General features: G+C 54.2%; 1 protein-coding gene across 1 annotated transcript in view; it reads right to left on the bottom strand.

Annotated features, from left to right (window-relative positions):
* Nucleotides 1–567: 567 nt before the first annotated feature.
* LOC111537881 (cadherin-23-like) overlaps nucleotides 568–12,500 on the bottom strand; it is a 252,292-nt gene continuing 240,359 nt past the window's right edge. Inside the window, exons 12-14 of the mRNA XM_023205000.2 lie at nucleotides 3,490–3,495; nucleotides 1,366–1,515; nucleotides 568–889 (exon numbers count right to left, since the gene is read on the bottom strand). Coding sequence (XP_023060768.1) covers nucleotides 587–889; nucleotides 1,366–1,515; nucleotides 3,490–3,495 — 459 coding nt within the window. The 3' untranslated portion in view covers nucleotides 568–586. The remainder of the gene's footprint in view (nucleotides 890–1,365; nucleotides 1,516–3,489; nucleotides 3,496–12,500) is intronic.

The raw sequence follows: 12,500 nt of genomic DNA, 5'->3' as shown, positions 1-12,500 counted from the left end.
TGGGACTACAGGCATGTGCCACCACACCTGGCTAATTTTTGTATTTTTAGTAGAGACGGGGTTTTGCCGTGTTGGCCAGGCTGGTCTCAAACTCCTGACCTCAAGTGATCCGCCCACCTCGGCTTCCCAAAGTGCTGGGATTACAGGTGTAGCCACCGCGCCTGACTTGAAATCACTTGTACTTTTGAGTTATGTGAGCCGATCCTTTTTTGCTTGAACTACTTAAGGGTTTCTGTCCCTTGCAAACAAGAGTACTGACAGATACAGATGACACTGGGAGGGCCCCTTGTCAAAGGACAAGTCCAGCCATGGGCAGCTGGGGATGCCCAGGCATCCCCCAGGAGCCCGTTCCTCTCTGGCACCTATGCTCACATGGAGAGGGTCGCCCTTCTCAGAGATGGCCGGCACCTTCCCGCCCACTGGAGGGGGCTTCCAGGGCTCCTGGCCCACCCTCACTGAGTCTCTCTCCGGGAAAGATAGAAAATCAGTGTACTCAGTCCAGTCTCGTCACCCCCCAGGTTGGCTCGTTTTCCATATCACAGCCTAGACCAAGGGAGCCCCACCATGAAGCATCCAGAAATTTTATTTAATACACCAACAAACACAGCTCAGGGATTTGGGGGCGCCTCCTTCCCTGACTGCCCAGGTCCCTTGGACAAAATCCCTCTGGATGCCTTACCACAGTCGGCCCCGGAGAGCTCAGCAGCCCTGTGGGAGAGCGGGGACTCACCAAGACTGTCAGCACAGAGGTCCCCACGGTGACGTTCTCGTACAGGCTGATGTTGTACAGTGGCTGGCTGAAGATGGGCCGGTTGTCATTTTCATTGATGAGAGTGATCTTCACCTTGGCATAGCCCACATGGTCAGGCACACTCTCATTGGCAAAGAGCTGGGTGTGCAGAACAGGGGCTCAGGTAAGCTCCCACATGTCCCCTCCCAGAGTCCTTGTCCCTATAAGTCCTATCCATGCCTTTGCCGGCCCCAGCCCAGAGCACCTGTTAGAGTCTCTGCCCATCCCAGCTGTGTGCTACTGTGAGCCCATCTGTCATTGCTCTAGGGATGGCCGCTGATTCTGCTAGGGCAGGAGGAGCTAGCAGGGGCTGATCTGGCAGGATATGGGCTGCAGAAGCTCCTGATGGGAGTCTGGTAAAATTCCACTTAATTCCTGGACATATCCTTGTCCTTCTTGGAAAGGGAGGCTCAGCCCGGCCCCTGCCATCTCTTGGAGGGCTTGTCTGAGTCAGATCCACAAGGGAAGATGGGCTGCAGTGGAAGGTGGGATCTCAGGCAATCTTCTACCCTACCCTTGCCTCCCCTGAAATCCACCCCCACCCCACTCCAAAATGCCAGTGAGTGTGGCCTTACATCAAAGTCATAGCGGTCCACGGTCTCGTAGTCCAGTGGGATGGCCACCCGAATACGAATGTCCGCCTTCCCTTGGACGGAGGTCGGGGAGATGATGAAGTGGTGGGAGTTGTTCCCCACCAGATACACCTCAAACATGCTGTTCAGGCCCTGCGTCAAGAGTGCAGAAGAAGCCAGTCAGGAAGGGCACAGTGGCCGAAGCCCAGACCCAGATGGAGAAGCAGAGGCCCCTGGAGAGTGAGCCCGGAGCTGCTGTGGTTGGGGTGGTAGATGAGGTGCTGGGACAGAGCAGGGCTTTCCCAGTGCAGCTCCAAGACTCCATGACCTGCCCATGTCTAGGCCCTCTGGAAGCCTCCTCTGGTTCTCTTTGCCTTCCTTGTGCTGTCGGATGCCCACAGTGTCCCCTCCAGGTGGTTTGGTTCACTTTCCATCTCCTGCTCCCTTTCTCTGCCCCAGTGACCCCAGCTGCGGAGGGAACGACCAGCTGCAAGACCCAGCAGTGAGAAAGAAGAAAGAGGAGGAGAAAGGATGCGAGGGGAGTGGAGGGAAGAGAAGCGGTTAAGCGGCCACAACAGACTAGGGCAGGAGAGGACACAAGGGACGCAGATGCTGTTCTTCCCCTCCTCCTCTGGAACGCGTCCATCAGGGAGAACACTGGTTTGCTGACATGTGAAACGGGAATAACCCAGAGACTGAGTGGCAACGTGAACTGCCAGGGACCCCACACTGTGGCCAGTTGCAGCGGGGCCCTGGATCCCAGGCTGAGCACAGGGTGGGCTACCCTATCACATGTTCTCCTGTGTCCTGGAGGTCCAAGCCCATCGTTTCAGGGAGGTGGGTGCCTCACTCAAGTTCAGGTGTTTCTGATTATTCTAACCAGGGCTGTGGCTCACAGAGCCCCTCAGATGCCACCTGACTCTCCTCACTTAAAGCATGTGACATGACTGAAGTCTCCAGGTCAGCAGGAGGCCACATGGCTGAAGGTGGGAGATTCAGCTTACTGACTCCCCTGAGGTCTGGCCTGCTCAGAAAGTGATTCTACTTCCTCTTCCCGCCTGCACTGGGGCAAGGGGATGACCTGCACCCCCAAACTCCCCTCCAACTGGGCAGGTAGCCTGTGATGTGAAGAGCCTCCTCCTGACCCCTCTTGTAGGTGCCTAGTAGGTCACTGACCTTGGCTGTCAGTCCAGAGGCAGAAGCTCTGGCTTACGGTGCAGAGCCCACCCCTAGCCCAGTGGCCAACTCAGCACCTCTGCACATGGGCCCTTTTCTCTTGAACCAGTGGCTGGCAAAGGAAGCCTACCCTCACTTCTTGGTTGCTTAGGGGATGTTGTGGGACTCCTCTCGGAAACCTGTTCCTGGTGAGAGGGGGCTGCCAGGTCACCCTGGCCACAAAGACTCTCCATGGTCCAAGGGGATATTCCCTGAAAGGCTGGTTCCCATCCCGCTCAGGGCAGAGGGGGAATGATCAGGAAATGATACCCCCAGTGAAGCCTGAGAGTTCCCGAGATTCATGGGCTCCCGGGGCTGCCCCTGAGATGCTCAAATGCACTTGTGGAGTGAATGCATGCTAATGTTTACTCATCAGTCTCTTGGGTTTTTCCCATTTTAGCAAACTGGCAAATGCCCTTGCTGCATTTAGACTTTTCTCAGAGGCTGGAGACAGGCCTGTGCCCTGTTCCTGGCACAGAGGTTTGGATGGAGAGGTGGAAGCTGAGCTCCCTGAACCCTCTCTTGCCAATTCTGGGGTCCAGGCAAGCCGCGGGGCTCCAGGGCCTCAGCCCAAAGTGGCTCCCCAGGGGATGTGGGGGCAAGGCTCCTCTGGGCCTGTCGAGCTGTGGAGGTTGCAGTGCTCCCTGTTGTGGAATGCGTCCCGTCAGATGGAAGGGACCAATTAAATGCCCGAAGGGGCACTAATAGCTGAAGCCAGCAGGGTGTGACAGCTTTGAACAGGTGACACCAACTCCTCTCCTTCCCCTGAACCTTCGATCCCTCAACCACAAGAGCTGGGGGCCTGAGAGGGTGGGGGAGGGAGGAGCTGTGCCCTTTTCAAAGCCCCCTCCCCACTGTGCCCACCATGAGCCCTCCCCAAGCCCAGCCCCTGCCCTTCCGAGGCTCACTTACCAAATTCTGTCAGTGGGAGTCGGTCAGTCAAAGGATATGGAGACAGACAGAGGGAGCCGGAGAGGTATGGAGAGGAGGAAGAAACCAGAGAGAAAAGGCGGTGAGACCCTGGGTCATGGGAGGGGAGAGACCCCGGGACCACACCCTAGAGAAGCAACTGTCCCCGGCCTCTGATGGGCTATAGCTTCTGGGGTCTGGAGGAGGCGTATTGTGTGAGCGTGCACACGCGTGTGCTGGGGAGTAGAGAAGAGGGACAAGCGTGGGACCCAGAAGGAAGAGGCTCAAGGGCATGAAGGGTGATGAGGTGAGAGGAGGGGGCAGGGGCTCCTGTCTCCCTGATCTCTGCCCACTCTCATCCAGAAGCCCTCAGTGTAGGCTGGGATGGGAGGGGCCATCCCTATATCCTACATCCCCGGAGCCTGGATAAAATCCCTGCAGGAAATAGCCCCAAACGCTGCCATGTTTTTATTTTCCTAACATAAAAAATGTCAGAGACATGATGAGCAGAGACATGGCAAATTTTCCAGATGTTAAAAGTGTGAGGGGCACACACGCCTCTCCCACTCCCCCTGAGCCCAGGTACCGATGAACTTCCCAGGGCAGCCACCACACCCCATTCCTGAGTCTCTTTCCCCAGGAAATCCATGCCTATATGAGCATTATGGGTACATGCCACCCTGCTGTGACACTAACAGCATGCTATGCACATTGCTCTGTGTTCAATATTTTCACTTAGAACTACATCTTGGTGATTGGTCCATAACTGTGCATATAGATGATGATGCGAATGAGGGTGCTAATAACATAGCACCTACTCTTGGTCAGGCACTATTTTAAACACTTCGTAAGTACCAAGTATTTGCTTCGTTTTCCTTAATGGCTGCAGAGCACTTGCATCACTGGGTTACAGTTCCCTCCGTGATTATTCTGGAATGTCGGCAGCCCCTTGAGGCTGTAGACCATGCCTCAGGCGGTGAAGATTCCCCAGCAGACCACGACACACAGTGGGTGCTCAGGAAGTGACTGGGCTCCAGCAGCTCTTCCTTGTGTGTTACTGCTGCTCCTCCCACGGGCCCCTCCAGTGGAATAGAGTTCAGAGAGGTTGACTGAGCAGCCCACAGTTGCATAGGGAGCTGGTGGCAGAGTGGAGGATAAGAAGCTGGGCCCAGGCCGGGCGCGGTGGCCCACGCCTATAATCCCAGCATGTCGGGAAGCGGAGGTGGGTGGATGACTTGAGGTCAGGAGTTCAAGACCAGCCTGACCAACATGGTGAAACCCCATCTCTACAAAAATACAAAAAATTAGCCGGGCATGGTGGCACACGCCTGTAATCCCAGTTACTCGGGAGGCTGAGACAGGAGAATTGCTTGAACCCAGGAGGCGGAGGTTGGAGTGAGCTGAGATCATGCCACTGTGCTCCAGCCTGGGCGACAGAGCGAGACTTCATCTCAAAAAAAAAAAAAAGAAAAAAAGAAAAAAGAAAAAGAGAAAAAGAGGCCGGGCCAGCTCCCAGGCCAGTGGACCTTCCCACAACCCCACGCTGCTGCCCCAGCCAAGGAAGTAGAGCTCAGGTCCGCTGCGGGCATTCCCCAGTGGCAGCTGAGTCTACAGTGTGAAATGTACTGGTCATGCAGTCAGCAATGTTAGTTACCAGAGCAAACTGAGATGTACCATCTGAGCACTCCAGAGCCCAGTCTAAGGGGAGGACAAGCAGGGGAGGTTGCCCCAAGAAGGGGAGTTCTGAGCTGTTGTTAGGAACGAAGGAAGGTATTATTATTACTATTATTATTTAGATGGAATCTTGCTCTGTTGCCCAGGCCGGAGTGCAGTGGTGCGATCTCGATTCACTGCAACCTCCACTTCCTAGGTTCAAGCGATTCTCACACCTCAACCTCCTGAGTAGCTGAGACTACAGGTGCATGCCACAATGCCCGGCTAATTTGTGTGTGTGTGTGTGTGTGTGTGTCTGTGTGTGTGTGTGTAGATATATATATATGTATGTATATTTTGTTTTTTTGGTAGAGACAGGGTTTCACCTGTTGGCCAGGCTGGTCTCAAACTCCTGACCTCAAATGATCCGCCCACCTTGGCCTCCCAAAGTGCTGGGATTATAGGCATGAGGCACTGTGTCTGGTGGGAAGGTATTTTTGGATTCTTTTGGACTGGCAGAAAAGGGATTCCGGGTGGAGGAAGTAGCTTTAAACACAGAGTTCTTGATCTTTACAAGTCTCATCATCACCTGCAGATTGCTCCCCCATTCTCCTCCCTCCCCCGGGAATTCCTGATTCTGTAGGCCTGGGTTGGGGCCTGTGATTTTGCATTTCTAACCAGCTTCCAGGAGATGCTGATGCTGATCTGAAGCCACCCTTTGAGGAGCACTGTCCTAAGTAAAGGCATGGAGTGTGGAGAAGAATCATCAGTGACTTATTATTTGTAGAGAGTCTATGTCAAGAAGCTTGGAGTCCCAGGCAGATGCCCACCTGAGGATGGCATGATTTCCATGAGCAAGAAGGAGCCACTCTAAGCTCTGCAGCAGGTGAGAGGGAGGTGACCTTGCAGCCACGTGCAGGTCATACTGGTGCTGCCCTCCTGACCCTAGATGCACATCAGAATCACCAGTGGAGTTCTAAAAAGAAATGCAGATGCCCAGAGCCAGTGTGTCACCATCTCTGGGGGCTGGGAAAAGCTACATTTTTCCGACGCTCCCCAGGGAACTACACTGCACAGCCAGGGTTGGGAAGACATCACTGGGCAGGGAGAGTAGCTCTGAGGCACCCATAGGAGTTGAGAAAGAGGTGAGCAGTTGGAGAGGCACAGAGGGGTAGTTCTCCACCGGCCACATATCAAAATTACCTGGGGAGCTTTAAAATACCCCCTGCCTATGCTGCACCCTAGACCATGGAGACCAGATTGGGGGAGGGGTGGAAGCACAGGCCTCTGCATTCTGTAAAGCTCTCCAATTATTCATTCCAAAGTGTATCCAAGGATGAGAACTACAAGGGTAAAACAGTGGTTCTCCAAGTGTGGTCCTAGGACCATAGCATCAGCATCACCTGGAGCTTGTTAGAAATGCAAAATTGGGGGCCATGCCCAGATCTTCTAAGTCAGAAACTTTGGGGATCGGGCCCAGCACCGTTTTCTTTTCTTTTGTTTCTTTTTTTTCTCCCTCCTTCCTTCCTTCCTTCCTTCCTTCCTTCCTTCCTTCCTTCCTTCCTTCCTTCCTTTCCTCTCTCTCTTTCTTTTTTTTTTTTTTTCAGACAGAGTCTTGCTCGGTCACCCAGGCTGCAGTGCAGTGGCGTGATCTTGGTTCACTGCAACCTCTGTCTCCTGGGTCCCAGTCAAGCAATTCTCCTGCCTCAGTCTCCTGAGTAGCTGGGATTACAGGCGTGTGCCACCACGCCTGGGTGATTTTTGTATTTTTAGTAGAGACAGGGTTTCACCATGTTGGTCAGGCTGGTGTCGAATTCCTGACCTCGTGATCCGCCTGCCTCAGCCTCCCAAAGTGCTGGGATTACAGGCAGGAGCCACTGCACCCAGACCGGGCCCAGCACTGTTTTAACAAGCCCCTCAGGCATTCTGATGCTCACTAATGTCTGAGAACCATTGTGATAGAGTGATGCTGGGAAGAAGCAAGACCGAACTGAAGAGAACTGGCCTGTAAGGTACGGTGGATGAGCAGAGAAGGCTTAGGAAGAACCATGTGTCGGCTGAGGCGGCACCAATCGTGTGCAGGCTGAGGTCAACAGTGAGGGACTGAAAAGATGGTGTGAGCTCAGTGATGTCTGAGCTTAAAGATGCCTGGAAGATGGTGTGAGCTCAGTGTAGCTTCTGGTTAACTACCTGGTGAGGCAGGAGCACCCAGAGGGGACAAGCCCTCGGGACAGCTTCCTGACCCCTTTAGGAGAATTCTTGGGGTCTCAATGAATGAGACTTGCTCCCTTCTCCTTGATCTGCTGCCAGGGGCTGGAAAATCTCACTCAGGCCAGACACTGCAGTGGTCAGGACACATGTCCTGAGACCCTCAGGATCACCTACTGACCAAGTCCTCTAAAATGCTCAGCCTGTTCCTTCCAGAACTTTACCAGCTGGCCAATTCCTGCTTGGTCTGGATTTGTGACTGTCAGCCCTCAGGATGGGTGTGTGTGAGAGAGATTCCAGTTTGCTAAGTTGATGCAAAACCCCTACTGATTGCAGTCCTGTGCTTCTGAGCCATTTATGATAACAGCTTCCATTTGCAAAGCCCAGCTACCATACAGGCGTCACACATCTTAACCAGAATCCACACAATGGCTCATAGACAGCGTCAGTCCACTCCTTTTCTTGGAGAAAGAAACTGGGGCCAGAGAAGGTAGGTGTTCAAGCCACACAGCAGCCAAGGAAGGCTTGGAACTCAAGTTTGCCCCCACGCCCCTCGCAGTCAGAGCTCTTAACCACCCAGCTCTCCTGACCCTCCCACTGCAGAACACTACTCCAAGTGCGATGCCAGGAGCTGGCATAGTGAACCCCTCCCTGTGCCACACGTGGCAGAAGGAGGCCCACAAGCACCTCAGCTCAGGTCAGGGCACGAAGCCCAGACTAGTGGAGGGCATACCCACCTCCCTGCTCCTGCTAGGCCTTCTCCATGCCCTTGTCCCACAGGGGCTAGGGTACTACCTTCATGGGGTAGAGGTGTGGAGGAGGCTGGAGGGGCTCTTGGAGCTGCAAAGGGGCGATTTTGTTGGAAGGGAGATAAAGAGAAACATCAAAAGGAGCCCTAGTGTGTGTGGAGAGGCGCCCGTGGATTAAATTATCCTCCAGCTGAGAGAGGTGATGAGAAGGCTGATAGCGCCCACCGCGGGTCCGGGAGCCGAGCCACCACAGGCTGGGGAGCTGGCAGCTGCCCGCAGGGAGGCCGAGGCGACAGCTTAGCTTTATTTATTTCTTGGGAGGGGAAGGACACATGAAATCTCTCCTGGCTCCCTGCCGGTTCCTCTCCATGTGGCTCCTGCACTTTGCTCCTGGGGCTGCAGCCTTCCTACCCCCACGAGGGCAGTACCTTATCAGCGGCTGCCAGGAGTGCTGCCCCACCACTTCCCTAGACCTTGCCCTCCCTGCCTCCCACTCTTGGAGGTGGGGTATAGCTTCGAGAAGGGTCAGAGGAGCCACTGCTCCCTCCTGGTCTCTCTACGGCTCCCAGAGCCGGCTGACCTGAGTCTGTCCCAGGGACAGACTGAGCCAGCGTGGTTGTCCAGCTGTTTGTTGAGTTTACATGTTGTGCCCTCAACAGACATCAGCTCGTCAAATACTCCCCTGGGAGGGAGGGTCAGGGATGATATTTCCGCTACTTAACCACCTGCACGCAGGCCTTTCCCTGGCACGGAGGGGTGGATTTCAGGCTGGCCCCTGCCGTCGGGCTGGGTGGCCTGACTTCTGAGCATGGCTTCCCTTGGCCATCACCTGAGGGCTCGCAGCACTGGCACATCCCTCTGCAGGTGGCCTGGGCCCCCAAAGAGAGGAAGGCCTGAACTGGCCTCCAGGCTCCCTCCTGCATATGAGGCCTGCAGATGCCTCCTTTGTCTCTCTGGCTCTTGCCTGGCCCTCCCCATCCTGAGGCACTGCCCTGCCATTGCTCACACCAGCTTGCCTCTCCAGGATGTTTGTCTCTCTCTGCCATGAGTCAGGGTGGCCCCTGGGTTAGTGACCCAGTGGCACGATGCAGTGTTAAGAGAGCACAGTTCAATGTTGAGGAACAGGCTGGGTCACTTCCTAGCTGTGTGACTTTAGACAACTCACTTCCTCTCCTGAAGCCTCAATGTCCTCATCTGTGAAGTGGGGAGGGTAAGCACACCTCACAGAATTGATGAAAACAGTATCGTTTCTCTGCTCCCCCATGTTTTACAAGCATGTGAATTGTGTTTTCCTGCCTAAGTCAGGAAATTCCCTATGGCAGGGACCTTGTATGTTCTTTTCTTTGTACCTCAAATGCTAGGGGACCGTCACCCAACCCCGTAAACTACAATGTGCCCTTGGAGGAGACCTTAATTCCTTTTCACGGAAGAGGAAGGACCAGGGTCATGTGAAGGCAGGGTGGACTCAGGAGCCACAGCAAGGACCAAGGCCACCTTTATGCTTGGGATTGGGGGTTAGGGGGATGCTGGGGCAAGATAAAGGGCCAGGGCTCTCACGAGGCACCCAGGGAGTTCTGGGTGGTGGGCTGGTATGACACCCTCAGCCTAAGCTGGATTGGGGTTGGGAATCTGGAGTGCGGAGTGGGGCCCCCAGAGTCAGTGCCGCCCTCACCGAAACCAACCCTGTCCCGAACTCAGGTCTGCCAGGGAAGAGCCCCATGACCTGAGCTTCCAGGGTGTAGAACCTTGGAAGCCACAACGTCTGGAGTTGAGCCTAGGCTCAGGCACTGACTTTTACAGCTGTGTGATTTTTGCATACACGATTTTATACCCTTGAGCCTCTATTTCCTCATCTGTAAAATGGGAAGAATGCAGCCTACTTGATAGGGTTACTGTGGGTGAGCTGCCAAATCTTGGTTAAGCATCTGGGATGGAATAAGTGTTCAACAGAGGAGAACTGTGATTGTTCTAGGAATAGTGAGGGTAGGAGAGGAGGCATCCCCGGGAAGGAGCTGATTTCTAGACCATGGCCAGAAATGAGAGGAGCAGGCAGAGAAGGGCAAAGGCTTGGGTGTGTGCAGGGGTGATAGGACCCACCAGTCCCACCCTGGGCGTGGGGCTGCAGGTCTCCCTCCTTCCTCGGCTGTACCTTCTGTTGGTCTGATCCATACCATTGAGCAGCAGCAGAAAATAAAAGTCCATAGAATATGTATTCTTTATCCTTCTTTGTCCATCCTTTCACTTAATTCACCCCAATCAGATATGGCAAAGGGGACCTCAGCAGGAGGCAGGCCTCTCCTTCTGCCTTCAACTCAAAGCCAGCTGCTTCTCCCTCCAACCCCTACACTAAGGGGGATGCCAAGTCTCTGCCCACTGAGATGCCAGGATACAGAGGGCAGTGGAGGGAGCCTGGCAGAGGACACAGTTTCCATTTCTGATTCCACCTCAACCCCCTGCACCCAACAAGCCCATGTCACATGGTGGGTGGCTCCACCGGCTCTGGCCTGCTGCCTTTTTCCCCTCTGCCCTCCAGGCCTGCCTCGCCACCCATGGCTCCAGGCCTCCGTTTCTCCATTGTGGGAGCGGAGCACCTCTTGGGCCTGCATCAAGGTGAAGGATGTCACCCTCATTCCAGGCTTTCATCCTCCCGCCTATGTCCCCTCCCCAAGCTCCTCTGTGGCTTGGCCCTTGAGCACCATGGGCCTCCAATCTCCCACATGGGAAGCTTGGATGGGGTGATTCTCTAAGGCCCATTAATGCCCATTAATGTGGTGATTTTTTTTTTTCTTTGAGATAGAGTCTCAATCCATCACCCAGGCTGGAGTGCAGTTGATACAAACACTGCTCAGTGCAGCCTCAACCTCCTGGGCTCAAGCAACCCTCCCAAGTAGCTGGGACCACATGTGTGCACCACTATGCCCAGTGGATGTTTTTTATTTTTTGTAGAGACGGGGTCTCCCTAAGTTGCCCAGGATGGTCTTGAACTCCTGGGCTCAAGCCATCCTCTAGCCTCAGTTTCTCAAAGTGCTGGGATTACAGGTGTGAGCTACTGCACCCGGCCAACTGTGCTCTTCCAACTGCTTTCCATGCCTCCAGCCCAAGCTGTCTCTCCCGCTCCCCTGATTCTCTCTCCTCCCCTCTCTCCTTGCCTTCTCTTGTGACTGCTTTGCTTGTTTCTCTCTTTATCTCACCCTCATTTCTTCTCATCTGCTGGAGATGGAATGCTTGTGTCCCCCTCCCGAAAATTCATGTTGAAATACTAACCCCCAAGGAGGGCAGGGCCTTTGAGAGGTGATTAGGTCATGAGGGCAGAGTCCTCATGAAAGGGATTAGTGCCCTTATAAAAGGGACCCCAGAGCAACCCTTGCCCCTCCAGCCATGTGAGGACACAGTGGGAAGATGGCCATCTGTGAACTAGGAAGCAGGTCCTCACCAGACACCACGTCTACTGGGCCCTTGATCTTGCACTTCTCAGCCTCCAGAACCGAGACAAATAAGTTTGTTGTTTACAAGCCACCCGTCAACGGCGGTTTGTTACAGCAGCCTGTGCAGACTAAGACAGCCTCTCTTCTCTCTCTCCTCTTCCTTTCCTTCTTCTATCCCTCTTCTCCTTTCTCTTTCCTCCCCTTCTTGCCCCTCACCTTCCTCTTTCCAATCTCTCCCTCTCCAACTGCCTCCTTCCCCGTCTTGCCGTGCCTCTCTCCCTTTCCCATCCCTCTCAGACAGCCTCCCCTCCCTCCTCTCCGCAGGTTATCTGCTGAATTCCACACACGCCTGCACAGACGGGATCAATCCGAGGCTGCCTTGCCTTCAGCTTATCTCTGCTCCAAATGATTGATTTTCCCTCTTTAAGGGTAATTTGCTGGTGAGTTCCATGTATTGCAAAAAGCCTTGTGAAATCTAATTCAATCCGATTGGCAGCTGGCACTTTGGGGGAAGAATACCACAGCGCCATCATTTTCACCGTGGATGTGTGTATTATCTGTCTGTAGACGAAGGCACGAGGCGGGCAGGTCCTCCTCACCTGCACGTGCAGACTTCCCTCCACTCCCTCTGGCCCTGAAGCCAGCCTCCATTCTCCTGGGAAAAGAATCATAATGTGCATTGGGTACCTGCATTAAGGCAAATGAGGGTCAGGTGCTTTTGAATTATATTTTCCTAATTTGCAGCCCACTGACCCAGTGCACTATGGGAATCTTATACTTCCAAAGCCTAGCTACACTTTACCACCTGTCTGTACCCACTCCTGCTCCTGGGCACAGACTTTCAACTCCCAGGACCCAGCCAAGCCCATGTCACATGGTTTATAGCTCAGCCTTGCTGTCTCTTTCTCTTCTGCATTCCGGGCCCTGGGCCTCTAGGGACTAGAGCAGTCAGCCCAGAGGGTACTCCCTGAAATAAAGT

The sequence above is a fragment of the Piliocolobus tephrosceles genome, chromosome 9 (genome assembly GCF_002776525.5).
Source record: "Piliocolobus tephrosceles isolate RC106 chromosome 9, ASM277652v3, whole genome shotgun sequence".
In the NCBI taxonomy this organism is placed as follows: domain Eukaryota; kingdom Metazoa; phylum Chordata; class Mammalia; order Primates; family Cercopithecidae; genus Piliocolobus; species Piliocolobus tephrosceles.
Note: the sequence above shows the minus strand (reverse complement) of the source record. Positions and strands in the feature narration are given on the sequence as shown.